Source organism: Pantherophis guttatus, chromosome 5 (assembly GCF_059756535.1).
Source record: "Pantherophis guttatus breed Tessera chromosome 5, ASM5975653v1, whole genome shotgun sequence".
Classification (NCBI taxonomy): domain Eukaryota; kingdom Metazoa; phylum Chordata; class Lepidosauria; order Squamata; family Colubridae; genus Pantherophis; species Pantherophis guttatus.
The window spans coordinates 74,291,220-74,318,408 of NC_142067.1; the positions used below are offsets into that span (position 1 = coordinate 74,291,220).

The following is a 27,189-nucleotide window of genomic DNA, read 5'->3' on the forward strand; positions in this document are numbered from 1 at the left end:
AATGGGGAGGACGATGAGGAGGGGACGAGCTGCTGGACTCTCCAGGGGCGTGTCATCAGCTGTTTGAGAAGTCTTTACCACTCGCGCACAAAACGAAGCAAACGCTTTCATCGGAGATCAGGGGGGCGTGGAGTATGCAGATGACGCTGCCTTGTGATGTAACAGAGGCGCGCTCCTCTTACAGGCCAGCTAGGGGAAGGAGGGATGATGTTGACTGTTTGATTGCAAATTGATTTATTGCGCTCCTCCTACAGGCCAGCTAGGGGAAGGAGAGGGTGATGTTAACTGTTTGATTGCAAATTGGTTTATTGCGCTCCTCCTACAGGCCAGCTAGGGGAAGGAGGGGTGATGTTAACTGTTTGATTGCCAATTGATTTATTGCTGCGTATATAAAAGGCGCTACACTGCGATTGCGTGTAGCGCTAACTTTAAACCTTGTTTCCGGCTTGTGCCTTTCTCCTGCCTGTGTTTGCTGTGCCGAACCTAATTAAAGAAATTGCAACCACTTTATTCCATTCTGGTGGTGGCTTGTTTCCAGTGCAGTTGGGTGGACAAGCCGAGAGAAAGTTAGCGCTCCCCCACCCACCAATTTCAACTGCTTACGTTCCCTAGCTGCGGTCCAGTGAGAAAGGCTGTCAGAGATGGCAGAAGGGACGGCGCTAGGTGATTCGGAGTTGGAGGCCCCTCGAGAGGCTGACGTGGAGGAGGTCGTTGTGGAAGAGGAGAAGCTACAAACCGCAACCCCTCCCCAACCGGTGGTCAGACCCAAGCTGCGCCAGCTACGTGAGGAGGACTGTGTGGAGACGGCTGGTGCGCAGAGTCAAGGGCTACGCCCTTCAGGACAGGTTTCCGGTGGGGGCTGGTGGCCAAGTTCTACTCATACCGGGTCCCAATGGCCACCTACCCCCCCATTGGGTCCATCATTTAGAGGTTGGCGGGAGAGACGTTGGACCGACGACGAGGAGGCGGACTGGGGCTATGATACTACAGGTCCGGAACCCAGTGCTATGGATGCCAGAAGAGACCAGTTTGGAGAAGGGAGTTTCCGGGACGCCCCATCTTGGCAACCCTGGGCCACTGGGGCGGAGCCGTTACAGGGCATGTCTTGGCAGGATGAGGGCCTTTCCAGGTCAGAGGTTCGGTTTCGCATTGCTAGCCCCAAACTCCGAAGGGAACAGGAAACAGGAAAAGGAAAGGGCCAGATCGAAGACCGGGACTACCACCTGCCTAAGAGGGAGGATAGCACCAGGGGTTCCGAACAACCACCGAACAGAAGAGAGGTAGGAGGTGGAAGGAGGGCACAACGTCCTGTGGGGGAACAGAGGCCCGTTGGAGACCTGAGGAGAGATGGGGAGAACAGACCGTACCATCCCCAGCATGGATCCCAGTTCCTGGGATGTGGGCACCACCTCCAATCTGGGGCCCTCCTGCACTGCAAGCCACATTTGACGGGAGCCCAAACCGTGTGGCGTTGTTCTTAAGCCAGGTGGTCAGTCATCTAGACTGGTCTAGTATGGTCGCTGGTATCCATCACAATGGGCCATGGTGGTAGCCATTACGGCTGTGTTAACCGGCGATGCAGCAGATTGAGTGGCGGGATTACATCACAACCATGCTAGAGAACTGGTGGACGTGGATAGGTTCTTAGAAGCTCTCCGGTCTGCTTTTGAGGATGACTCCAGTGTACAAATCGTGGAAGGAGATCTTGTAGCCCTCAAACAGCGGGGTGTTCCTGCAAAAGACTATGTATGTGATTTCCGGAAAATTGCTAGCCGTTTAAGGGACTGGCCCGAAAGGATGCTAGTCCAGCAATTTCGGATGGGGTTGGACCATGAGTTACGTCAAGCCTGTGCGTACCGAGGCCTGGCTCCGCGCCTAGCTGTTTGCTTTAAAGCCGCTATTGAACTGGACATTACCCTCCAGGAGTTTAGGCCTCGGTCAGAAGTTAATGTGGGACAGAGACGGGTTCCCACGGAGAGGGCCTCAGAAAAGCCGCCAACCACGCGGGTTCAAGTACTTCTGCCCAGCGTCATCTCACCTGAAAGGTCTCAGCGACCAGCGTTTCGTTGTTTTCGCTGCAATCAGGTAGGACACAGAGCGGCTGAATGCCCTGTACCTCCGTTACGAGTACAGACCCAAAAGCTGGCTACGGAGGTAGCGGCCAGAGGCCGACCACGGCAGCCACAAGAACGTACACAAGCACTTCAAGGACCAAAGTTCGTCGTAGACCATCAGGCTCGTGATATTACACCAACCACTGTGGCGGGGAAATTCCCGGTGGTATCGGGCGACAGTGATGATGACGAACCGGAGGACCCTATGGTGAGTAAAACTGTGTTCCCTTTTGTCATACCTGTGGTGCTGAGGAATCCCCGAAGCACAACGGGTTTTCAGAATGGTGCTTTAATAGACACTGGATGTACCCGTTGTCTGGTGCGGAGAAGTGTGGTGTATACTCTGGGCTTACAGATAAAAAAGCTAAAAGTTCCTGTGAAGTTCAAACAGATGGAAGGGTCGCTATTGGGGGGGGGGGCGCCTGCTAACCACGTAACCGAACATTTGTTGCTGGCGATAGGTGAACATCAAGAGTCCATCCAGTTTATTGAGGTTGAAAAAATGATAGAACCAGTTATTCTGGGTCTCACATGGTTAGATAAATGGCAGCCTCACATCTGGTGGGAGGGGGGTTATCGTAAGCTTAGAATCCCTTTGGGACCTGCTGTCCCATCCCCTGCTTCTTCAGTGGGACAGTCGAGTGAGGGACAGGACAATAGGTGTGCCTCCACAGAGGATACCGCATACACCGGACTTTCCTATTGTTTACCAAGACCTTTCAGCCGTATTTAGTGAAGAGGAATGCGAAGTACTACCCCCACATCGGACTACGGATTGCGCTATCGAGTTGGTGCCTGGGGCTAAGTTACCGAAACCTCGAATGTATTCCATGACCCAACAAGAATTAACCGAGTTACGACAATATATCGACAAAAATTTAGCTAGAGGTTTCATCGTCCCTAGTAGATCTAGGATGGCCGCCCCAGTTTTCTTCAGGGAGAAGAAGGACGGCGGGGTTCGGTTATTTATTTTTTATTTATTTTATTTTATTTAAATTTGTATACCGCCCTTCTCCTAGTGGACTCAGGGCGGTGCACAGCCAAGTAAAAAACATCCAATACAAAATTTAAAAATTTAAAAGAATTATACCCTTTGGCCGAAAATTAAGAACCTTACGACTAAAACCCATTAAACAATCTAATATCTCAAAAATGGGGGGGGGGGTTTCACGCCAGCCCTGCCTGCTTGATGGAAGAAAAAAGTTTTTAGGGCACGGCGAAAAGCCCGGAGATCTGATATCCTCCGTATCTCCGGGGGCAAATCGTTCCAAAGGGCAGGTGCTGCCACAGAGAAGGCCCTCCCCCTGGGGGTCGCCAGCCGACACTGCCTAGCTGACGGCACCCTGAGGAGTCCCTCTCTGTGGGAGCGTACTGGCCGGTGGGAGGCTATTGGCGGCAGAAGGCGGTCCCGCAAATACCCAGGTCCGATGTCATGGAGCGCTTTAAAGGTGGTAACCAGTACCTTGAAGCGCACCCAGAAGTCTACCAGGAGCCAATGCAGCTCGCGCAGGAGAGGTGTCACATGGGAGCGCCCTCTCGCTCCCATAATCCCCCGCGCAGCCGCATTCTGCACCAGCTGGAGCCTCCGGGTGCACCTCAAGGGGAGCCCCATGTAGAGAGCATTGCAGTAGTCCAGGCGGGAAATGACGAGTGCCTGAGTTACTGTGCGTAAGGAGTCCCGATCCAGAAAGGAACGCAACTGGTGAATCAGGCGAACATGATGAAAAGCCCCCCTGGCTACGGCCGTCATATGCTCTTCTAAAGACAGCCGTGAGTCCAGGAGGACACCCAAGTTGCGAGCCCTCTCCCTGGGGGCCAATAACTCGCCCCCAATAGCCAGTGATGGCGCCAGCTGGCTATATCGGGACGCCGGAAGCCACAGCCACTCGATCTTGGAAGGGTTGAGTCGAAGCCTGTTACTCCCCATCCAGATCCGCACGGCCTCCAAGCACCGGGACATCACTTCAAGGGCATCATTGGGATGGCCTAGGGTGGAGATGTACAACTGAGTATCGTCAGCGTACTGATGGAATTCCACCCCGAAGCCACGGATGATCTCGCCCAGCGGCTTCACATAAATGTTGAACAGAAGGGGTGAGAGGACCGATCCCTGCGGCACCCCACACACAAGGCGCCTCGGGGTCGACCTCTGCCCCCCTGCCAACACTGACTGCGTCCGGTCGGAGAGATAGGAGGAGAACCACCGTAGAACGGTGCCCCCCACTCCCAGCCCCTCCAACCGGCGCAGCATGATACCATGGTCGATGGTATCAAAAGCCGCTGAGAGATCTAATAGGACCAGGATAGAGGAGCAACCCCTATCCCAAGCCCTCCAGAGATCATCCACCAACGCGACCAATGCCGTTTCCGTGCTGTGCCCAGGCCTGAAGCCGGACTGGCGTGGATCCAGATAGACAGCTTATGTGTTGACTTCCGAGGTTTGAACGTAGTGTGTATAGAACATCTATACCCCCTTCCGCTTATAAAGGATTTGTTAGCTGCGCTATCTACAGGACGGGTCTTTACAAAACTCGATTTAAGAGAAGCGTACTACCAAGTACGTATCAAACAGGGCGATGAATGGAAGACCACTTTCAACTGCCCTCTTGGTAGCTACCAATATAGAGTTATGCCGTTTGGACTTCAAGGCCCTCCAGTAGTGTTCATGCAGCTTATCAACGAAGTTTTGCATGAACATTTGTATAGAGGAGTTCTTGTTTATTTAGACGACATTCTAATATATACGCGCATCTTGGAAGAACACGTCGTGTTAGTCCGTCAGGTCTTAGAGAAGTTGTTAGCTGCTAAACTGTTTATAAAACTCTCGAAATGTGAGTTCCATAAATCAAAAATAGATTACCTCGGGTATAGGATCTCAAGCGACGGGATAGAAATGGATCCACGTAAAGTCCAAGCTATAGTTGAGTGGCAAGCGCCGAAAACCAGGAAACAACTCCAAAGTTTCCTTGGTTTCGCGAATTTCTATCGCCAATTCGTCCCCGCATTTGCCGCTATAGCACTACCGTTAACAGACCTGTTACGCACTAAATCCACTGTGATAAAACAAAGACCAAACCAGTTATTGCAATGGACAGCTCAATGTCAAAGTGCGTTTGAACAGTTGAAATATCTTTTCACCAGAGACTTAAACCGGTACTTAAACACCCTGATCTGTCTTGTGAATTCATAGTTCAAGCCGATGCTAGTGACGTTGCTGTGGGAGCTGTGTTGCTGCAAAAAGATGAACAGGATAGGATACGCCCTTGTGCTTATACATCACGCAAATTAAACACCACAGAGCGAGGGTGGGCGATCTGGGAAAAGGAGGCCTTCGCTGTCCGTTGGGCTCTACTTATGTGGCGTCACATCCTGGAAGGGGCTACTATCCCGTTTGAAGTATGGACAGACCATAAAAATTTAGAGGCATTACAAATGCCTAGACGTCTGTCTCCAAAGCAACTACGCTGGGCACAATATTTTTGAAGATCAGGCTCAAATATGTGCCAGCAGGAAAGAACTTCCTCGCCGACGCACTTTCTCATATGCCACAATATAACAGTAAGCGCGAGGAAGTAGTGGAATCTCTTATACCACCCATTGAGAGTGGGCATGCGGTTGCAGCAGTGTTACGGAAAGAAGAGTCCTTCTTAACGAATCTTCGGATAGCTATCAGCCAGGATACGTGGTTAAATCAAAACCAAACGTCAATAGTCCTACAAGATGGATTAGGGTGGAATGGGGATCGTTTATACATTCCAGAACTGCTTCGGGCTACAGTCTTACGCCGGTGCCATGATGCCAAACCAGCAGGTCACTATGGTTTCCTTAAAACACTTCACCTGATTAGACGTCAATTTTGGCGGCCACGAATGCGTGGTGAAATTGAACGTTACGTAAAAACGTGCCCAACATGTGCGGCAGCAAAACCATGGTCAGGGAAACCACTCGGTCGATTACAATCGGTGGCTGATCCTAGTCGTCCGTGGGAGGAGGTGGCGATGGATTTTATAGTGGACCTTCCGCCCAGCAATGGACATACCGTTATTTGGACAGTAGTAGACTTATTTTCAAAGCAGGAGCATTTTATACCCTGTCGGAGTTTACCATCTGCCCGATGATTAACAGACATGTTTATACAACATATCTACCGCCTTCACAGGGTCCCGAAGCGTATTATATCAGATCGGGGTGTCCAGTTCACCGCCAAGTTTTGGAGGTCTTTCATTCATAGGATAGGGTCTACTCAAGGATTAAGTTCAGCCTTCCATCCCAGTACAAATGGAGCAGCCGAATGGGCTAATGCCGCTGTGGAACGATATCTACGTTGCTACATTTCGTATCAGCAAACTGATTGGTCCACCTTACTCCCGTTCGCTGAAGTCGCGTACAATAACATCAGCCACCGTAGCACAGGATTTTCTTCTTTCCAAATCATCTATGGAAGAGAATTCCCTGCCATATCTGAAGTAGAACCTCCAGCTACAGGTGTATCTACACATTCCGGTTGGGCCGACAAGATCCGACAAACGTGGCCAGCGGTAAAAACGGCGCTTCAAAAAGCAGCAAATGAATACAAACTTTATGTCGACAAAAAAAGAGCTGACCCAAAACCGTTTTCTGTAGGGGATCACGTGTATCTATCACCTAAATACTTGAAATTACGATTACCTAGTAGGAAACTAGGTCCCAAATACATAGGTCCTTTTCCTATAACACGTGTGATCAACCCTGTCACTGTCATGCTTAAACTACCTTCACTGTTAGGAAAAATACATCCTGTTTTTCATAGCAGCCTCCTTAAACCTGTCAAGGAGGAAAGACCCGCACATCAGGCTGTTTTCCCGGGACCGAGTCATTCAGATCAATATGAGATAGATAAAGTGTTGGATTCACGTCTACGTAGAGGCAGGTTACAGTACTTAGTACGGTGGAAGGGTTATCCACTTGCACAAGCGTCTTGGGTGGCAGCTCCAGACATTCATGCCGACTGGTTGCTCCGTCGGTATCATCGTAAATATCCAAATAAACCAGGTCCCAGTGGGTAGAACGGTTGCTATACTAACATCTTTATTTTGTTTCCTGCAGGTGGACTCCTGGTAGAGAGGAGCCGCCTGTCGAGCCTCGGTTGGGTTTCGCCATCAATGGGGAGGACGATGAGGAGGGGGCGAGCTGCTGGACTCTCCAGGGGCGTGTCATCAGCTGTTTGAGAAGTCTTTACCACTCGCGCACAAAACGAAGCAAACGCTTTCATCGGAGATCAGGGGGCGTGGAGTATGCAGATGCTGCTGCCTTGTGATGTAACAGAGGCATGCTCCTCCTACAGGCCAGCTAGGGGAAGGAGGGATGATGTTGACTGTTTGATTGCAAATTGATTTATTGTGCTCCTCCTACAGGCCAGCTAGGGGAAGGAGAGGGTGATGTTAACTGTTTGATTGCAAATTGGTTTATTGCGCTCCTCCTACAGGCCAGCTAGGGGAAGGAGGGGTGATGTTAACTGTTTGATTGCCAATTGATTTATTGCTGCGTATATAAAAGGCGCTACACTGCGATTGCGTGTAGCACTAACTTTAAACCTTGTTTCCCGCTTGTGCGCCTTTCTCCTGCCTGTGTTTGCTGTGCCGAACCTAATTAAAGAAATTGCAACCACTTTATTCCGTTGTGATGGTGGCTTGTTTCCAGTGCAGTTGGGTGGACAAGCCAAGAATTGGTTTAGGAAATGCTCTAAAGCTACAGGCTTTGGATTTTAGGAACTCCTAGATTTGGTGATTTTCTATCTTTAATTCTGGCTGGGCTTGTACAACCTCAGAACAAAACTAGTACTCAGTTTTTGAGTTCTCCTGAACTTGGGGTTTCTGTTCAAAGAGTAGGTGTCAGCCATATACAAATCTTTGCATTGTTCTGTGTTATGTGCCAAATTGCAACCTTTTCTAGATTAGGAGGCACTATACATGGATAGCCATGCTTTGGTCAGCTCCTGAGTGGATTATTGTATATGGTGCTGCCTTAAAGAACATCCAAAAGCTTCTAAGGGTCCAAAATTCAGCAGTGCAAGCAATGAGTACGCCACATTCTGCCCATGTTAACCTTTGCTCTGAATTCTACACTCATCTTCAATTTGTTTCCAAGTTCAAGATGCTAGTTATTATTTATAAAGACTACATGGCATGTGGCCAACATACTTGCGTAACCACCTTATCTTGTTTATATCTGTCCACTAGATCAGGCAGGAGGGGCATGCACTAGGTCCCATCAATCAGGAATTATCAACTACTGGAACTCAGGAAGCATGCCTTTTCTGTAATTATGTCTGCCCTCTGAAAGACACTATCATCCAAAGCTTGGTTGGTCCAACTCTGCTCACCTTACAGAAAGCCTTGAAGAACTGGCTATTTTCCTGAACAAGGGATCGGGAAAGCAACTGAACCTACCTGGTTAATGTATTTGAATAGTGTCTTTGGTAGCAACTTTCAGTTTTAATTGGTCATAATATATATATTTAAACGTTTGTTATATGCTCAGGATAACATTAATGGGAGGGAGAGAGGGAGGGAGGGAGCGAGGAAGGAAGGAATCCTAATAGAGAAATATAGCATAAGTCAATATGCTGAACTTTACAACACCGAATGAATCCTTAAATTTCAACTATCCGAGATGTTGGACAGTTGGACAGTACTTTACTGTACATGATACTATCTGGTTTAAAATTACTCTCTATAGCAAATAAAATTAAATTTAATATTTAATTAAATATCTAAAATATCTAAAATTGTCACAACAGTCAAGTTCCATGTATTCACCTTGCTCATACTGTACTGTATGCTATTTATTCCCTAAATACAATTTGCTTAAGTATAATAATAGAACAAAAAGATTTATTGATCAATACATTTTTCCTTTTAAAATCTATTTATGTCTACTCATTTTCTAGCATCAATTATATAAACTACTGTGATTGCTTATATCATTGTGGAACATTACGCACATAAAAAGATCCATAATTTGCCAGTCCAATCACCAAAGACACAGTGACAAAATAAGACGTGGGATTGGTTGCTTGGCTTCACTTCTTAATCAGACTACATAGTCAACTACCTCTATTGTACTGGGGAGAAGCCAACCAGGGAAGCCAATCTTAAGTAACCAAGCAGCCAAAATGTTAGGTAGCTGGAGTTATGCTTAATTCAAATCCCATTGGGTCCTAAAGAAAAGGAATGGGTTTTTTTTGCATAGGATTCCACATGTTGGAAATAATTTAGAACCATCCTTAGGAAAGTGCCAGATAGTGACATCTTCCCAGAATTGGATGAAAATGAGTACCTCACCCTCTGATATTCTGCCTCTTCTTCAAGAGGCATTGTTTGCAGGCAGCAAACAATGACTAGAGCCTTATTCTAACCCTTGTCAGTGTTAGTTAGGATTGTATCTTTAATTTGGACAGGCCTTAATTTAAGGAAAATCTACCCTGTTAAGAATCATAGGTAACAGAAATAAGCCCGCCATTCTTTCTCCAGCTAGGATTTATCCTATAACAGGGTAGTTCCAAATAGAAAGTGTCTTAATAGGTTTATTCTTACCAGGTAGATGCTATAGTTTTTTAAATGCTTTATACAAATCCTCTAGACATTCAATACATATCAAAGAAACCACAGCTCATGCTATTAAATGGTAGGATTTGAGTAAAATACGTATATTCTTTAATACTCTTAAAGTGTCAGTTCAAAAAATCTAGATGTGTGGCACCAAACACATAAACAGCAGCTCACCAAAAGTAAGAAGCTTTGTTTTAAATGACTTCATGTTTTGCAAAACTCTGTGGAATTAGTTTCCATAATGAAGTATTGGCAGTCATTTCTTATAAGTTTCCATGACTGAACACTCCACCTTAGGAAACTGAATGCTCCATAGAATCTTAAGTGATAAGAGCTAGAAATATATAGAACGTCTGCTATTTCTGAGAACTAAACATCAAAGTTATCTAAAATATTAATATGTGAAAAATAAGATACTCGCAGTTCTTATAAATTTCTTTAATCTATTAGTTGAGTTTACCAAATTAACTTTCAGTAAATTAAAAAATAATACTCTTTATTTTTATAGTACACAATTATGCAGGAAATGTGTGAATTTGCACAAATGTTTAAAATTAAATATAATTTAAACTAAAAGTTTATAGTATCTTTAATTTTTCAATGAATACAAGAACTCTATTGCCATCTAGTGAAAAGGTAAATAATTATTATACTACTATCAAATTACCATTTGAATTTCTGTTAAAACAATATATACAATATACATCGACTATTTATGATTGATATACTGTATATTATCAAATTATTACAAACCAGGGCTGAAACAAAAACCTATTATTTTTCATTTTTACAGCAGAAAACACTTCAAAAAACAGAAAAGAAAGAATAAAGCTCAGCATTAAGCTCAGAAAAATTTCCTGGTGGCAATAGTAATATATTATATAATAATTATAATTAATTAATAATTAAACATATTTAAATACGCTGGTTTCACTAGGTCTATTAAGTTATAATTTTGTAGAAAATTATATGTCAGTTATAGTTTACATATGCTTTCTAAAGCAAGTCAAGATTGAACTGATACTTCCTTTCAAATATCTACACAGGTCCCATCCTTACCAATAATACATTTGTGAACACTGTTTATCTTAGTCAGGCTCGATCTGAGAAATGAGCTTTTCTTCTTATATCTACTTCCTATGGCTAAAATGTCATTTATGAAAGTACTTACTTAGCATTCTTGACATAACCAAATGATGTGCCATGGTTAGAAGTAAGTTCAAAGCACAGAAATCGATCAGTTAAATGCCTCAAAATACAAATTCAAAAAAGTTTCCATTTTGGTCTGAAAATCTTGAGCTAAAATATGACTAATATTAATCAGATCTACTATAAATATTATAAATAAGATATTTAAAAAAAGAAGGAATTACCAGCTGTTACTCTTAAGTAAGACAGTGCTTGACTTAGCATTTTGTATTCCGAAAAGAAATTTATCTACTCCCCCTATAAAAATATATCACATCATATGTTCTGATGGAAGAGACCACTGAATAGTTCAAAGTCCCTTTTTCTAAAGAAATTACTTTGAGTCTGCCATAGAATATTTCTGGATGACTGAAATGTTCTTATACTACTTTCTCCTTTTGTTAAGTCCTGATGTCAAATTTGTGTCTCTTAATTTTTTTAATGAAAAATTTGTTCCAATAATGATTTAATGCTGTCTTTCCCAGCATCCCAACCACCTTTGAAATGACTGCTTTGTTTTAATTACATAAAAACAAGTTGATTGAGGATAGAGCTATCACATTGGATGAAGAAAGTTAAACCCTCTCCTAGCCCACTTTTTTAGTTAAGCAAACAAACAAAACGTAAGTCCATAGGGAGTCAGAACTCCATATTCTTTTCTGGGAGGATTAATACCTACTTAATCATGTGACAGTCTAGAACCGTGATGGCAAACCTATGGCACACATGCCGCAGGTGGCACGCAGAGCCATATCAGTAGGCATGCGAGCGTTGCCCTAGTTCAGCTCTGGCAGGTTTCGGGCCTTTTGGGCCCACCAGAAGTCGGGAAATGGGCCATTTCCAGCCTCCAGAGGGCCTCTGGGGGGTGGGGAAGGCCGTTTTCGCTCTCCCCAGGCTCCTAGAAAGGCTTTGGAGCCTGAGGAGGGCAAAAAATAGTCCTACCGGGCCCACCGGGCCATTGCATGCCAAAAGTGGGGGGAGCGCAGGGGGGGTCATGCGCACATGCGCAGGACACATTGAATTATGGATGTGGGCACACGTGTGAGTGACCCCCGTGCTCCCCCCGCTTTTGCCATGCAACAGCAAAAAGGTTCGCCATCACTGGCACCATGGCTATAGAAAATTTTTAAGGCTGTTCTTCTTAACCATAATCTTTGCTCTAGTCCTAATGTATCTAGGCTAATGGTATACCATATCAGATAACATCAAATGTCATTTCTTAATTATATAGTATACTGGTGAAATACTTCCTTTTTCATGCAGAATTTCATATCAAACAGCTTCAATGATCAAGCCCATTCTTAAACTAAACAGCAATATTTTTTGCTAGTCTTAATACCAGATAAGTAGCAATTTATACCCTGTTTTCCCCAAAATAAGACATCCCCTGATAATAAGCCCTATCGGCTTTTGAGCGCATGGCTTTTGAGCGCATGGCAATAAGGCCAAACTCTTATTTCAGGGTTCAAAAGAATATAAGACAGGGTCTTATTTTCAGGGAAACACGGTATTTGTGTCACATATTTTCAGGAAGCAATCCTTCTGCAACAAATTTTATCTATTTCTTAATTTACAGAATTTTAAAATTAATTCAAATTAATTGAATTGATAAAAAACATTTTCAAATCGATATTACCTAATATTTGGAGGCCTGACATGTTTTATTGCTTACAATGCTACAACCCTGCCAGCCTTTAGGGAGGCCTTGAAGATCTCATTCTTCCCAAAAGTACTAGAACAATATGTTTATATGAGCTCATGATATTTGTCTCTGGTGCTGTTTTATTTATTTTTCTTTTATCATAGTTTATTTTTAATGGTTACCCAAATGTGTTTGGTGAGTGGGAAGTACTGATCACAGTACTGATCATTGTTGACTTACCTCTCTGCCTTTGAAAGTCACCAAAGCAGCAAGGGGTTTTGCATAAAATCTACTGTAGGAAAATCCCAGGCATCCATACATACTATTAGCTGTAAGCTTCAGTGCCTTCTGCCTGATATCATACTGAAAAAACAAACAACTATCATAATCAGTTAAAAATTATTTTGTCCTTTTAATTGGTTAAAGTAATTAGCAAGCTAATAAGGAAGAACATCCCGGAGAATACAGAACCATATTTTAAAATTTTTAAATGTCATTTCCATCCTGTTTTTATACATTTGGCATTCAAGAAAATCAGCAGCAATTTAATAAAACAGAACATTTAAACCATAGTAGATAACTTTTACTGTCTATTTTTCAGGGTTTTTAAAAATATCCCTGGCCTAAGCAAGCTAGTTTTTTAAGAGAAAAAATATGTACCACATATTTACTATATTTAGATTAGAGTCAAATACAACTCAATAGTTCTCAATTTACAATGATTCGTTTAATGACTATTCAAAGTTATAATAGTTCTGAGGATTTCCGGTTTGGTGTCGCAGCGAGACAGTCGGGGAATTAGCGGGCTCCGATGAGCGCCACGAAAACCCCGGCTGCCGAACTGCTGCTGATGGGTCTTCGGACCGGAACTGTCCTGTAGGGACGGGGAAGAAAGAGAGGCACCTTGAATGACCGAGAGGAACAGGCAAGTTCCTCGGAGGTCAGAGGGAACTCTCTGTGAGTAGGCGGGGGGGGGCGGCAGCCATGGCGGCTGCCACGAAGCTGGGACAACCAGACTAAGTATAGAGCTGGAGAGAAGAAAGAAACGGAATGGAGTCTTTTTGAAGCCAGGTGAGTGACAGCCAACTCAGGCTTGAATAACAACAAGAGAAACATCTTACAATTATTAGACCCCTAATGTGTAATAGCGGCTAAGGAGCATGGGGGCGGAGAAGATTTTGAAAAGTAAGTTTGAAGATATAAAAATCCAATTGAAAATTGATTTTTGAACAAACTATTTGGAAACTTTAAACAATTAGATATGGTCAAAGGACTGGAAAGAAATAAAGAGATCCTTTTTTTCCCCTTCCTTTTTTAAATTGTGAGAAATACAAAAAGAATGGATAATAAGCTTTAAAAAGAGGAAAAAAAGTGATGTATAAATAAAGGGAAAAAAGGAAAAAAGAAGTGAGAAGAACTATTTTAATTTGGACTGCACTTTAAATATGATCTGATATTTTTAAACTGAACAAGAAAAAGGAAAAGAGAAGCTAAGTAAGATCACAATGTAATTGCAACAAAATGGATACTTGTTAAGCAATTGGAAATTGTGGATTGCAGAGAGACACCATCTGGAGTAAAAAGGAACATTGCAACTTGGTTCTTTGTTTTGGAAAATTGTGAACTTTACAGATAACAACTGTGAGAATTCATGGAGGAGGATTTTCTTGTCTACAAGAGGTTTGACTTTTGGAGGAATAAAAAAAAGAAACAGAAGGGAACATAACGGAACTTGTATAATTGGAATAATTATTTGACTTGGAGAATGGAAATAAGAGAAATAACTATAATGTTGCATAAAGGACAAAAAATCAAGGACATAAAAATTGAAATGGAGTATACACGAGTGCATAAGAAAATGAAGATGGAGAAATAAGACATAAAGAAGATAAAGACATTGTGAATAAATTTGAATTAATAATTGAACATGTGAATAGTAATAATAAAAAGGAGGGCTCTAGAGATTATATTGAGATTAACAATAATAAAATGATGATTATATGGGGATTAACAGTGAATGATAAAATAATAAAAGGTTGGAAAATATTAAGGAAATTTAAAAAGTCCAGGACCTGGATTTATAAAATGACTATACTGAGATTAATTTTAGAAATAAAATACGGATTGAAGCTAAAATATAGATAAATTAGACTATATTAAAAGAAAATATAGCAATGGACATAATGAACCAATTTTTTATTAAGATGTTAGAAGGTACTACTTCAGAAAATTATAACAATTGTTATAATTTGAATACTTTTAATAATATATTTACAAAAGTTAAAGATGATTATGCTGGGATTAATAGTAAGAAAAATAAAGATGATCACACTGGGATTAACAGTGGAACAAAGATGATTACACTGGGATTAGCAGTGAGAAAAATAAAGATGATCACACTGGGATTAACAGTGAAACAAAGATGATTACACTGGGATTAACAGTGAGAAAAATAAAGATGATTACACTGGGATTAACAGTGGAACAAAGATGATTACACTGGGATTAGCAGTGAGAAAAATAAAGATGATCACACTGGGATTAACAGCGGAATAAAGATTAGTATATTGGAATTAACAGTGAAAGGATAAAAGAAAATGTTAAATTAGAAAATTGACAGCTACAATAATTGGGATATTGCTTAAATATGTATAACAATTGTAATAATTTGAACATTTTTTACTTAAGTAAAAAGAAAAGAAAATTGAAACAATATATGATTATGATTTATAAACAAAAATTACTTAATTGGTGTTATATAAATGGTATGGTTTAATAGATAGAATTTAGGATAATTGGGAAATTGCATTAAATAGCATTATTTGAATTAAGAACTATGTTTAAATGTTAAATTTCTATATTTTTAAGATTAAATATAAGATTTAAATTTGATAAAGTAATAATGGAATAAGGATTTAATGAGCATCATGAAATATAAATATGTTTGAAGTACTGAAATATATTATGAGTTATTAATTGAATTAAGATTTAAGGTGGGTTAATAGGAGGGTAATTGTTTTGATTAAGTAAATATGTATTAATTTTTTTAAGATGGTATTAGATGAATATGTGATTTAAGATTAAGAAATAAGCGTTATGGCAAAATAGAATAGATAAAATTTTGTTAAAGATGACAAAAAATTGAACAAATTGATGACTGGATCAAAGCTCTGTTCTGAAAAGATGTAATTTGTATGTATGGAAAAAAAATTTAAAAACTTTTTTAAAAAAAGTTACAATAGCTCTGAAAAAAGTGACTTGCGACCATCTTTTACACTTATGACAATTGCACCATTCCCAAGATCACATGATCAAAATTCAGATGCTTGGCAACTGACTCATATTTATGACTCATATCCCAAGGTCATATGATCACCTTTTGTGATTGTCAGCCAGATCGCCAGCATGGATTTCTACAGCGTGCTTGCTATCGGCTGCCATAGAAACAGGGAGGGCAGCTTGGGCATTTGGGATGGGGAAGCGAGCTGGTGTGTAGCAGTCCTATGAGAACTAGAAGGGAGCTTTGTACTCATAAATTATGGTGCTGCTGAGTGGAGTTATTTATACTCTGTCAAGGCCAACCGTCCTGAGACTCCAGATGCGAGAAATACCTGAAGAGGAGCCTTACCACAACATCATACTGGATGTTGATTGTACTCTCAGTGCTGGATCCTGGTGGGGAGGGATTTGGGGTGACTGTCAATGTGTAATCTTCACGCATTTTGAATCAGATCTTGCCTTGCTTTCATTGCTATCATTTCAAACTTAGTAAAAGTACCTCTTCTCTAATTCAATGGAGTTGAGAGTTTTCTTTCTTGAGTTTTGAGGGAAGGCAGATCTGACAGTAACCTTCTGACAAGCAGAAGGTTACTAACTTAATAACTGCAGTGATTCACTTAACAACTGTGGCAAGAAAGGTCGTAGATTGGGGCAAAATTCACTTAACAAAATGTCTCAGCAACAAAAATTTTGGACTCAATTATGTTGTAAGTCAAGAACTACCTGTATTTACCTCTATTTAGGAAGGCCTGTATCAGCTTTTATTTTTTGTTTGCTTGTTTTTCTCTGTATCTCACACTAAATAGCAAGCATTTCACTGCCAATGAGCATATATAATTAATGTTCCCTGATCCAATTTTGATGGTGTTTTGGAGGGCAGGAGTAAATTTGCCCCAGTATTGATAATATATTAGATTTCTCCCAATCTGGTCTTTAGACAATTTTTACACTCATCCCTGTGGACATTCCAAATAGCTGCATATTGTAAATTAGGTAATAAACCATTCAGAATGAGAAACGACGACTCTCACTTCATACTTCACCAACCATTCTTCCCCTCTTGCCAGCTATTGTTGGTTTTTCTTCCTTTGTCTGTCAATTGTATTTGCCATTATGTCATCACTGAACATTCTGGGGAAATCTTCTATCTTAAACTTTTTTAAAACTCTATGTTCCTTGTACTGTAAATCTTATCCTGAACCTGATCAAATCTTCTTTCATTAAGAGTGAGGATGTCTTTTTTTCTACAGCTAACTACTTGCAGAGAGATTTGAAATAGTATAAAATGGAGGACTTGAAAAGTAACCGAAATATAAACCTAAATTCTCAACAACTGATTTTATTGACATTATAATGGATACTTTTTTCTTGCTTCTTTTAATATTGTTATTTATCCTGGGATAAAATATTAAACCAAATAATCCCAGTCTGCATTCAAAGCAAGCATTCAAACAAGTTAGAAAATGACATTAGCTGAGGTTTATACCTGTAAGTAAAGGTCAGGATGCAAGTCTGGTTGTTTCATCAGCTGTTTCACTTGATGCCTTCGCTCAACAAGCTTCTTAATCTCTTTAGGCAAGATCCCCATTTCTAGAGATGAATCAGGTAATTCAGGAATTTCTTCTTGTTCACCATCCTGTGAAATAATAAGTGACATAAGTGAATAATATATGACATATAAATATTATCAAAATGCTTTAAATCTCACAACTTTTCTTGGATAAAGAGCATTTATAAGAATAAAAATCAAAGTTAATGTCAACAGTGCACTATATTGAAAAGGACAAGGTAAGATAAAGTTTAAAAAAAATTCATCTTTTTCAGTACTGCCAGCATGGAAGAACATTCCAAAATGTCAAATTCCATCACAAGCAAAAATCCAGAAGCATTTTCCAAATAAAAACAAAATTAGATATATTCTTTTCTTTGAATGAAGCTATCAATTTAACCATCCCTACTTTTTTTTCTTGTGGAAAATAATATATATTTCTGCTTGCACTTATTAATCTTTATATCATTTATATTAGTAAAATTCACTATACTCTTTCAGATTCTTTAACCTTAAAGGGGAAAAACTTTTTTTACATTCATTTTAAAACTCTAAACTTTTCTTTAAAAATATTTCCAAAATCAATAAATTCTAATAAATCTTTTTTTAACTTCCTCTTAGCATACTTTGAAATATACTTTCAATAATATTTTACAAGCTTTAGTAATTATTCAAGCATTATGTATAAAGAAAAAAATTGATTTTGGTTTTATCAATTAGATAAATCAGTATTAAAACCTACTGATTCTAAATCAGTATTAGAACCTACTGATTAGGTTTGTTGTTATAGAAATGACTAGTATATATTATTGTATAGAAGTAAAAAGTTGAGGCTGTAATGTTTATTCTCTTTTTCCCTTTTCCCCTCCCCTAGTTTCCTGTTATTTTCATTTTCTTTGTATTTTTTTTATTAAAAAGTTTTATAAGAAATACAAACATTTTCTCCCCACCACCACCCTTTCCCCCTCCCCCCTTCCCCCCCCCGACTTCCCAGAACAGGCACAGAGTATAGCATTCACAAACATAAAGCTAAAATATGCTAACAAATTATTGCATTCATATTCTCCCTAAATCTTTAACTCCTTATAACTCAAGAACTCTAAACATAAACTACTTAAAAATATTTCATTCATAAGCTATATGAATCTTCTTGTTCGGATACTTTTTTTGCATATAGTCAATCCATCTTCTCCATTCTGATATGTATCTTTCATTTGAATGATCTTTAAGATATGATGAAATTTTTGCCATCTCAGCCAGATGCACAACTTTTAATGTCCATTCCTCAATGGTAGGTGGATCTTCCTTCTTCCAGTACTGTGCCACCAGTAACCTGGCAGCTGTTATTAAATTCAAAACCAACTTAGTCGCTATTACAGTACAATCCGTAACTATTCCCAACAAAAAAACCTGTGGTGTAAATTTAATTTTTTTCCTTAAAATATTTTGAATAATCCACCATATTTTTATCCAAAAAGCCTTAATTTTTTTACATGTCCACCATATATGAAAATATGTAGCATCTTCACACTCACATCGCCAACACTTGGGTTGTAAATTTGGATACATGCAGGCTATTTTTTTTGGGTCTAAATGCCATCTATAAAACATTTTGTAAAAGTTCTCTCTTAAGTTTTGAGCTTGTGTGAATCTTACATTTCTAACCCATATCTTTTCCCATGTATCCAACATTATTGGTTCACCTATGTTTTGTGCCCATTTTATCATACAATCCTTGACTAGCTCTGTTTCCGAATCTATTTCCACTAATACATTATACAACCTTTTAATATGCATTTGACCTTTATCTCTTATTTGCTTTATCAAATTCTCATCCTGCTGCAAAATACCAGTTTTTTGATCCTCTCTCCATCTGGCCTGCAGCTGACCATACTGAAACCAAGTCTTAATAATTCCTTCTTCTCTTAATTGCTCCATAGATTTTAATTGTAATCTAACTCCTTCCTTATAAAGGAGTTCCTTATATGTAAACTTATCTTGCTTTTGCTCCAAATTTATATTCTCTATCACATGTCTGGGTACTGTCCATATTGGTAACTTATCCTTTAGTTTATATTTATACTTTTTCCAGACACGCAGTAGAGCATTTCTTAATATGTGACTTTTAAAAGTCTTATCTACTTTCTTGTCATACAATAGATAAGCATGCCAGCCGTAGACCAGACCGTATCCTTCAATATTCAGTATCTCTTCCTCCGTTAAATTTATCCAATCTGTAATTGCTGAGAGGGTAGCAGCTTCATAATACAGTCTTAAATTGGGCATTTTAAGACCACCTCTTTCTCGGGTGTCTTGCATTATCTTTTGATTAACTCGTGGTTTCTTCCCTGCCCACACAAACTTGTTTATGCCCTTCTGCCATTCCTTCAAATTTTCATCTTTTTTAAGTATAGGTATCATTTGAAAAAGAAATAAAAATCTTGGTAAGATATTCATTTTTACAGCGGCTATCCTACCCAGCAAAGACAGTTGCAATTTCTTCCAATATTCCATCTCTTTCTGTATTTTTTGCCATAACGGTTCATAATTATGTTGATATAATTTCATATTTGCAGTCATAATATAAACCCCTAAATATTTAACCTTCTTAACTATTTCAAATCCTGTTAACCTTTCTATCTCTTCTTTCTGGCTTCTGTCCATGTTTTTAGCTATTATCTTTGTTTTAGCTGTATTTATTTTAAACCAGATACTTGTCCATATGAGCAGATTATATCCATCAAGGCTGTAATCGATTGTACCGGTTGGGCTAAGATAACCAACAGGTCATCCGCAAATGCTCGTAACTTATATTCATGCCGTCTAATTCTAATTCCCTTTATTATATCAGTCCCACGTATTTTATTTAATAAAATTTCCAGCGTCAAAATAAACAATAACGGAGACAAGGGACAGCCTTGCCTTGTTCCTTTTTCTATATTAAAATTATCTGTTAAACCACCATTGATTATTATTTGCGCTGTTTATTTTTGATATACTGCCTTAATAGATTGTGTAAAATGTTCTCCAAATTGCATCCTTTCTATTAGTTTTAATAAAAATTGCCAATTCAATCTATCAAAAGCTTTTTCAGCGTCCAAAAAAACTAGCACTGCGGGGACCTGGTTGTTCCTTCCCAAATACTCTAATAAATTAACAATTTGTCTTACATTAATTTTCATTTGTCTTCCATCTATAAAACCAGTTTGATCATGATGAATCATTTGCTGCATAACTGTCATTAATCTGTTTGCTAAAATTTTAGCAAAAATCTTATAATCTGTATTTAAAAGTGAAATCGGCCTAGAGTTTTTAGGATCTGTATATTCTTGCCCTTCTTTGGGAATCAGCGAAATAAATGCTTTCTTCCAAGTTGGAGGTACCTCTCCTCCCTGTTGTATATTATTGAATAATTCCTTCAGTGGTTCCACCATTTCCTCCTGTAAACTTTTATAATAAATAGCTGTCAAACCATCCGTTCCAGGAGCTTTACCCACTTTCAACTGCTTAATTGCAAACATAATTTCCTCGGAAGTTATCCATTAATTTAGGCTATCCCTCTGCTCTTTTGAAGTTATACAAATATTCTCTTTCTGCAGATACCTATCTATATCTATATCTTGAATTTTATCACCAATATACAACCTTGAATAAAACTCTAAAAAAGATTTTTTAATCAATTCTTGCTCATAAACCTCCCTACCCTTGTATTTCATTTTCTCTATTGTCCTTGCTTTCTGCTTTTTCCTTAACAAATATGCCAACCACCTGCCTGGTTTATTGGCGGTACAAAAAGTATTATGTTTTGCATATTGTAAGTTGGTTGCCACTTGATCTGCTATTAACATATTAAACTGATACTTCAGTAAATTAATTGCCTCTTTAATTTTCTTATCTGTTCGGTTAGCTATTAAAGCCCATTCCTGTTTATTAATCTCCTCTTCTAATTCTTTTCTTTTTGCCCTGTTTCTTTCTATATTTATTATTCAAATATATCAAAATTCCTCGCATGTAGGCTTTACTTGCATCCCATACCATATTGTATCTAAACAAATTATCATTTAACCTCCAGGACCTCCTAGGCCCTTTCCCATACTCCAATTCCATCCAGACTGGACTATGGTCTGTCAATGTTCTTGAACAGATCTTCGTGTTCTTCACCCTAGATAATAAATCATTAGTAATTAATATAAAATCAATCCTTGAAAAAGATTGATGTCTATCCGAGAAAAAAGTAAAATCTTTTTCTTCTGGGTTTCTTTCACGCCAAATATCCCTCAACTCCCAGTCGTCCATCATCTCCCAGAACGGTTTGGGCAATTTTGCTCTTGTTAAAACATTTTGTTTAGGTGCCTTCTTATCTTTTTTTACATCCAAAACACCATTCCAATTCCCAATAGGATACAAGTTTTATATCTCCATTGTGTTAACTTTGAGTGTAGTAAGTTATAAAAAATTTTCTTGTTGTTGGTTCGGGGCATATACTCCAATTACAAGCGTTTTTTCTCCTTTTATTAAAAGTTCAATCGCTAAAAATCTTCCTTGATCATCCGCTTCAACCAATTTTGCAATTAAGTCTCTTTTCACATATATAACTATACCATTTTTCTTCTCTGATGCTGCTGCAACGTAATGTGTACTTAATCTTGCATTTGTCAAATATTTTTGATGTTGTATCCTAATATGAGTCTCTTGTAAACAAGTTACTTCATTCTTAAATTGTTTAAGATAGTGAAATATTTTCCTTCTCTTCTGTGGAGAATTCAAACCATTGACATTCCAGGTCAAAAATCTAGTTCCCATCTCTGGGCCTCTGAAGCGCTTGGAGCAATTTCTGATGGTCTTGCCTCATTTGACCTTTAGGTCTTGCTCCTCCCTCAGCTTCTGTTTTGGTAGTTTCTTGAGTTGCTATCTGCAGTTGTTGTTGTTGTTGTTGTTGTTGCTGCTGCTGCTGTCTTAATTCTTCCTTACGCTTAGCTGTTGCTGCTCTGGTCTGTCTTTGATCCTTTGGTTCTGCAAATATATCAATTAAATCCACATCTTGAACAGCCATCTTAATTTGTAGTGGTTCTTCTTGACCAGTCAAAACTCCCCCCTGAACCACTGTCAGTAGCTCTTCTCTCTCTCCTTCCAGTACTTCCTTCTTTCTTTTTCCTTCTGGTGATTTGGGTGTCCCAGCCTTTAATACATTGATGTAAAAATCTCTTGCTTTCCATATTGTATTAAGCCGATATCTCTCTCCAGAATACGTCACCACTAAACCGGCTGGAACCTCCCATTTGTACTGTAATTGACGTTTTTTCAGCTCATCCACCAGAAAAGCATACTCCATTCTCGCTCTCAACATCTTGGGGGGGATTTCTTTCATTGTCATCACCTCCTGGCCTTCAACCTGAAGCTTGTTTTTAAAAGTAGCCTGTAAAATTTCATTGTGTACTCTCCTTGTAGTAAAATATATTACAATGTCTCTTGGTAAGTGTTTCTGTCTGGCCACCCAAGAGTTAACACGATATGCCTTGTCAATCTGCCAGCCCAGCTCAGTTTTCATCTCCCCCAGCAACTATGCCAATGCCTCTGACATCATTTCTTTCAAGTTCTCTTGTTTATTCTCCTTCACCCCTCTGAATCTTAAAGCAAATTCCATATCTCGATTTTGTAACATCGTTACATCATCTTCAGCTCTCTCAAGTCTGCTGTAAGTCTCTCCCAAGTTTTTGTCCAAAATTTCCGTAGATTGCTTAATTTCTTCAACTTTATCATCCACCATTTCAAACTCACCTGCCAAACATTTAAATGCCAATAGTATATCATCTCTGATCTGCTGGTTCTGAATTAAAATCTCATCTGAAACAGCCTGTATTTTTTCATTAGTTTCATTAATTTTTTCCTTGGTTTCATTAATTTTGTCATTAATCACAGTAGCAATTTTATTTTGTGTGGCTTGTAGGGCTTCTTGTATCATCTCAAATGTTAAAATCTGTGGGTCTGTTAGAGGGGCAGAGGCTTGCAATCTAGGGGTATGAGCTGGGGAGCTTCCAGCGCTCCCAGTTCCTTTAATAGGAACAGTCTTTACAGATTTTGAGGCCATTTTCAGTTTAAATTGATCGTTGTATTTTATTCAGAAGCCAAAAAGAAAAGTTCATCGAAGTCAAAGAATTTTCCCAATCGTAAATTAACGTTTAAAATCCTCCTTCTCTCAGCACAACAGTTCTTTCCAGGCAAGAGGCTGCCAGGGAAACGAAACTTTCTGTAACTTTCCCTTTCTCCGCCCCTCCCTTTCAGGTTTCAATCGCCATTTTGATGCAAATTGCTAACTTGTTACTTCCGAAGAAGGCTATAAACTTTGGAGTTAAGTGTAAATACTCGCAGTCTGACTTCTCCTGGCTTGTTCTGCCTGCAGCAATTAAAGGTGTTAAAAATCCCTCATTTATTGTCAGCAGAGATGGTTGCGGCTTCTAGCCCCGCTAAATAGCGGAGTCTTCCCAGGTCCGCAGCAGATTGGCAGACTTCTAGGGAGCCCTCGCCCTTTGCACCCCAAGATTTCTCCTAGGGCACTTGGAGAGTTCTACCTCCGCCTGCCGGCTCTTCTCTCTCCCCTTTGTCCGGGGAAAGGGTTTTCAAGCCCCAGACAGCTGTTTTTTGGCTGTTCTGGGGCTTTTACGGAACCAGGGATCGGGCGCCCACAGAGGAGTGTCAGCGAAGTCCTGCGGAGCCAACCTGAAGCCCTTTTCTTTGTATTTTATATTCTGATAAACTAATAAAAATTTTAATACCAAATTGTCAAAAGTTTTTCCCACATCAAGAAAAATAATGCGCACTTCTGTGGGTTTTTCTAACTCTTGTCAACAGCAGAATATATCTAATATTGTATCTCATTCATTTTTGAAATACATCTGGTCTGGGCAAAATGTTTTTATTAAACTTTTTTTATTAAAAAGTCATGTATTCTCTTTGAGTGTTTTGCAGTAAAGACCTTACAATGTAAGTTTGCTAAAGAAATACTTCTTTTGATTATTTGGGGGACTCAATTTTTTCTAAATCAACATAAATCCATTTCTGTAGGAAGTTTTTCATGCTTCTGAATTTCATTCATTACCTGATTTAAAAGTTTAGCCAAATTTCTTGAAATGTACTATAATATATTCCAGAAATGCCATATGATCCTGGCATTTAATTAAACTTCAGGTTTTAATTGACTGTTTTTCTCATTTGCAATTGTAGATTAATTGAAATGCCTGAATATCAGTAACTGATAGTTATGTTGTTGATTTGAGGTCCAAGCTTGATGATTTGGTTGCAAGCGTTTTGTCCTCATTTGAGGAGACATCTTCAGTGCACTTTGGATTGTGCTTGCCTGGGGGAGCACTGGCTTTTAAATACTTTTCTGAGTCCTAGTCTGATTTCAGGTTGTGTGATTGGCTGGCTGTAGTTGCTGAGTCATAGTCCTTGGTTTTAAATAACATCTGTGTGATGCAAAATAGTGTTGTTGTTGTTATTCGGATATCTTCTGATGATGTCATGGTCTGGTTTCAGATTGTTTTGATCAGCTGTGTGTGATGTGGCCTGATTACTTGTGATCTGTCGAGTTATAACTTTGTTTGCAGCGTGGCTGTTTGTTGGTCTTTTAATGTTGTTTCATTCTAAGTGGTTGGTAGATTGGGCCAATGTCAATGTTTATTGATTTATTGGTGGAAAGCCAGGTTTCTGAGAATTCCCTTTCTCTCCTTGACTTCGCCTGGGTTACAACTGTGATCCCGGTTAGTTCGAATCTGTGTTGTTTTCAGTCTTCGTGGACGGACATGAGGGATAGAGGGTTGTGTCTCCTGATGGCCAGGAATTGTATTGTAGATTTAAAAATTGTAGGAATTGTAGATTAAAAAAAATATTTTAATTGTTCTGTATTTTTAAAGCATTTTTCAATCTTTTCCAGATTAATTGTTCATTAACTATAAAACCTGTAATAATAACTCGCAAATTGCTACATCTCTTGTATTCAAAAACAGATTTGGTACCATGTCAAAGAGATGCAATTGTTACTTTTTCTCCTTACAAAACTTTTTCCTCCTTTTTTTCTCCTCTTTCACTTCACCTACCCTCTTCTCTTCCACTAATAGCAGCAATGGAACTTGAACTTTTATTGTCTCATTACTGTTCAGCTTTTCACATTTTAAAGGATTTTTTTTTTAAAGTCAACTGAGCAAGGGAAGAAGAAGGAGAAGGAGGAGAAGCACCAGCTGCATTTTGTCAAGAGCCTTGGAAAAAAATCCAAAATGCATGCTTTGGTGCCAGTGCTCAGAATACTCAGAACAGCTATTTCAAGCTTGTAACATTTGTAGTTCAGGACATTTTAGCACAGGACTATTATGTGCAAACTCAATCCACTGTTAATAAAATAGCCTTACCTAAATATTACCTAAATGTTGCTAATGATCAAAATATTTTCTAAAAATATGTCCTTAATGTATAAATTTTCAGATTATTTTTACAGATGAATTGGTAATATGCATTAAGATTAGCATTTTGTGACTGACAGTGATTAAGATGTTTATTCACAGAAATTAGCTAATTTTAAAATTGAAAAAGTCATGAGTGTAGGATTACCCACGGAAAAAATTATCATTTTACCATACCTTCAAAAAAACAAGAAAGTCAAAGAAAAATAGGACTGAAAAGAAAAATAAAAGGAAGATTTAATGAATGAAATAAAAGCAACTGTTTCTAAAGAATCTGGGAAATTTGTGGAAAAAATGTTTAAAAATAAAGTTGTCAGAGAAAACTTAATGTTACCGAAGAAAAACTGAAACAGGCTAAAGGAAAGTGGGCAATGTGTGGGAAATTGAAAGAAAATTAGAGAAATACAAGTGAAAATACAGGAGAAATATCAATAGAGAATATCAATAGAGAATATAAAGATGAAGATTAAAAAGAGAAAAAGGAGATTTTAATAATTATTAGTACCATACACAATAATAAAGATCAATGCATTCTCAATCTCATTCTTAATCTCATATCATTTATTTTACCATCACCAATTAAAATATATTAAGCACACACCTCTGTCTTTTTGTGCACACTGAAAGACATTCTGTGAACTGTTGTAAAACAGATGTTAAACTCTTGGATAATTGAAGGGTATAAACTATTGAAGTCAAGAAGCAAAATGAACTTGTCATAAAAACCTGAAACAAGAAACAAATTTATATTATAATATGTAACTCTACAGAAATGTCCAATGATAAAATTTCTTGCTATACCCTGCTCTGATAATTTTATTAAGATTCTTCAAAGCATGTGTGTTCAGTCTTTTCACTTGCCTGAGCCACATTGAGTGATGAGGAATTCTTCACGTGTGATTTTAGGCCACATATACTACCATGCTTTCCCGAAAATAAGACCCTGTCTTATATCTTTTTGAATCCTGAAATAAGCGCTTGGCCTTATTGCCATGTGCTCAAAAGCCCATTTGGGCTTATTATCAGGGGATGTCTTATTTTGGGGAAAATAGGGTAATTATCTAGGGCTTTGTGCAGCCCCTGGGCCACAAGTTGGATACACCTGCTTTAAAGTGGGAAAAAAATAGGTAAAGAAGACTTTATCTACACACCCAGCCACAGCAACAGTTAAAATAATCCATTTTCAGTGGTTGCATTCAAACCCCTACATGTATATCAACAAAAGTGCCAATTCACTATTTGTGTTTCACTATTTGAAAGATTGTAATAGCCATCTCAAAGATACAGCTTTGAGGTTCTTCAGAATGGCACCAAATGTGAAATATAAGAATGAAAAATCTGATTTTTTTAGGGGAATTGTGCATATACAAACACA

General features: G+C 39.0%; 1 protein-coding gene across 8 annotated transcripts in view; it reads right to left on the minus strand.

Moving 5' to 3' along the window:
* The window catches only part of POLA1 (DNA polymerase alpha 1, catalytic subunit), a 559,576-nt gene that overhangs the window by 435,955 nt on the left and 96,432 nt on the right, over nt 1-27,189 (minus strand). For all 8 annotated transcript variants that reach the window (XM_034433156.3, XM_087871335.1, XM_087871332.1 and 5 more), the window contains exons 24-26: nt 26,416-26,540; nt 17,299-17,448; nt 12,774-12,896 (exon numbers count right to left, since the gene is read on the minus strand). In XM_034433156.3, coding sequence (XP_034289047.2) covers nt 12,774-12,896; nt 17,299-17,448; nt 26,416-26,540 — 398 coding nt within the window. The remainder of the gene's footprint in view (nt 1-12,773; nt 12,897-17,298; nt 17,449-26,415; nt 26,541-27,189) is intronic.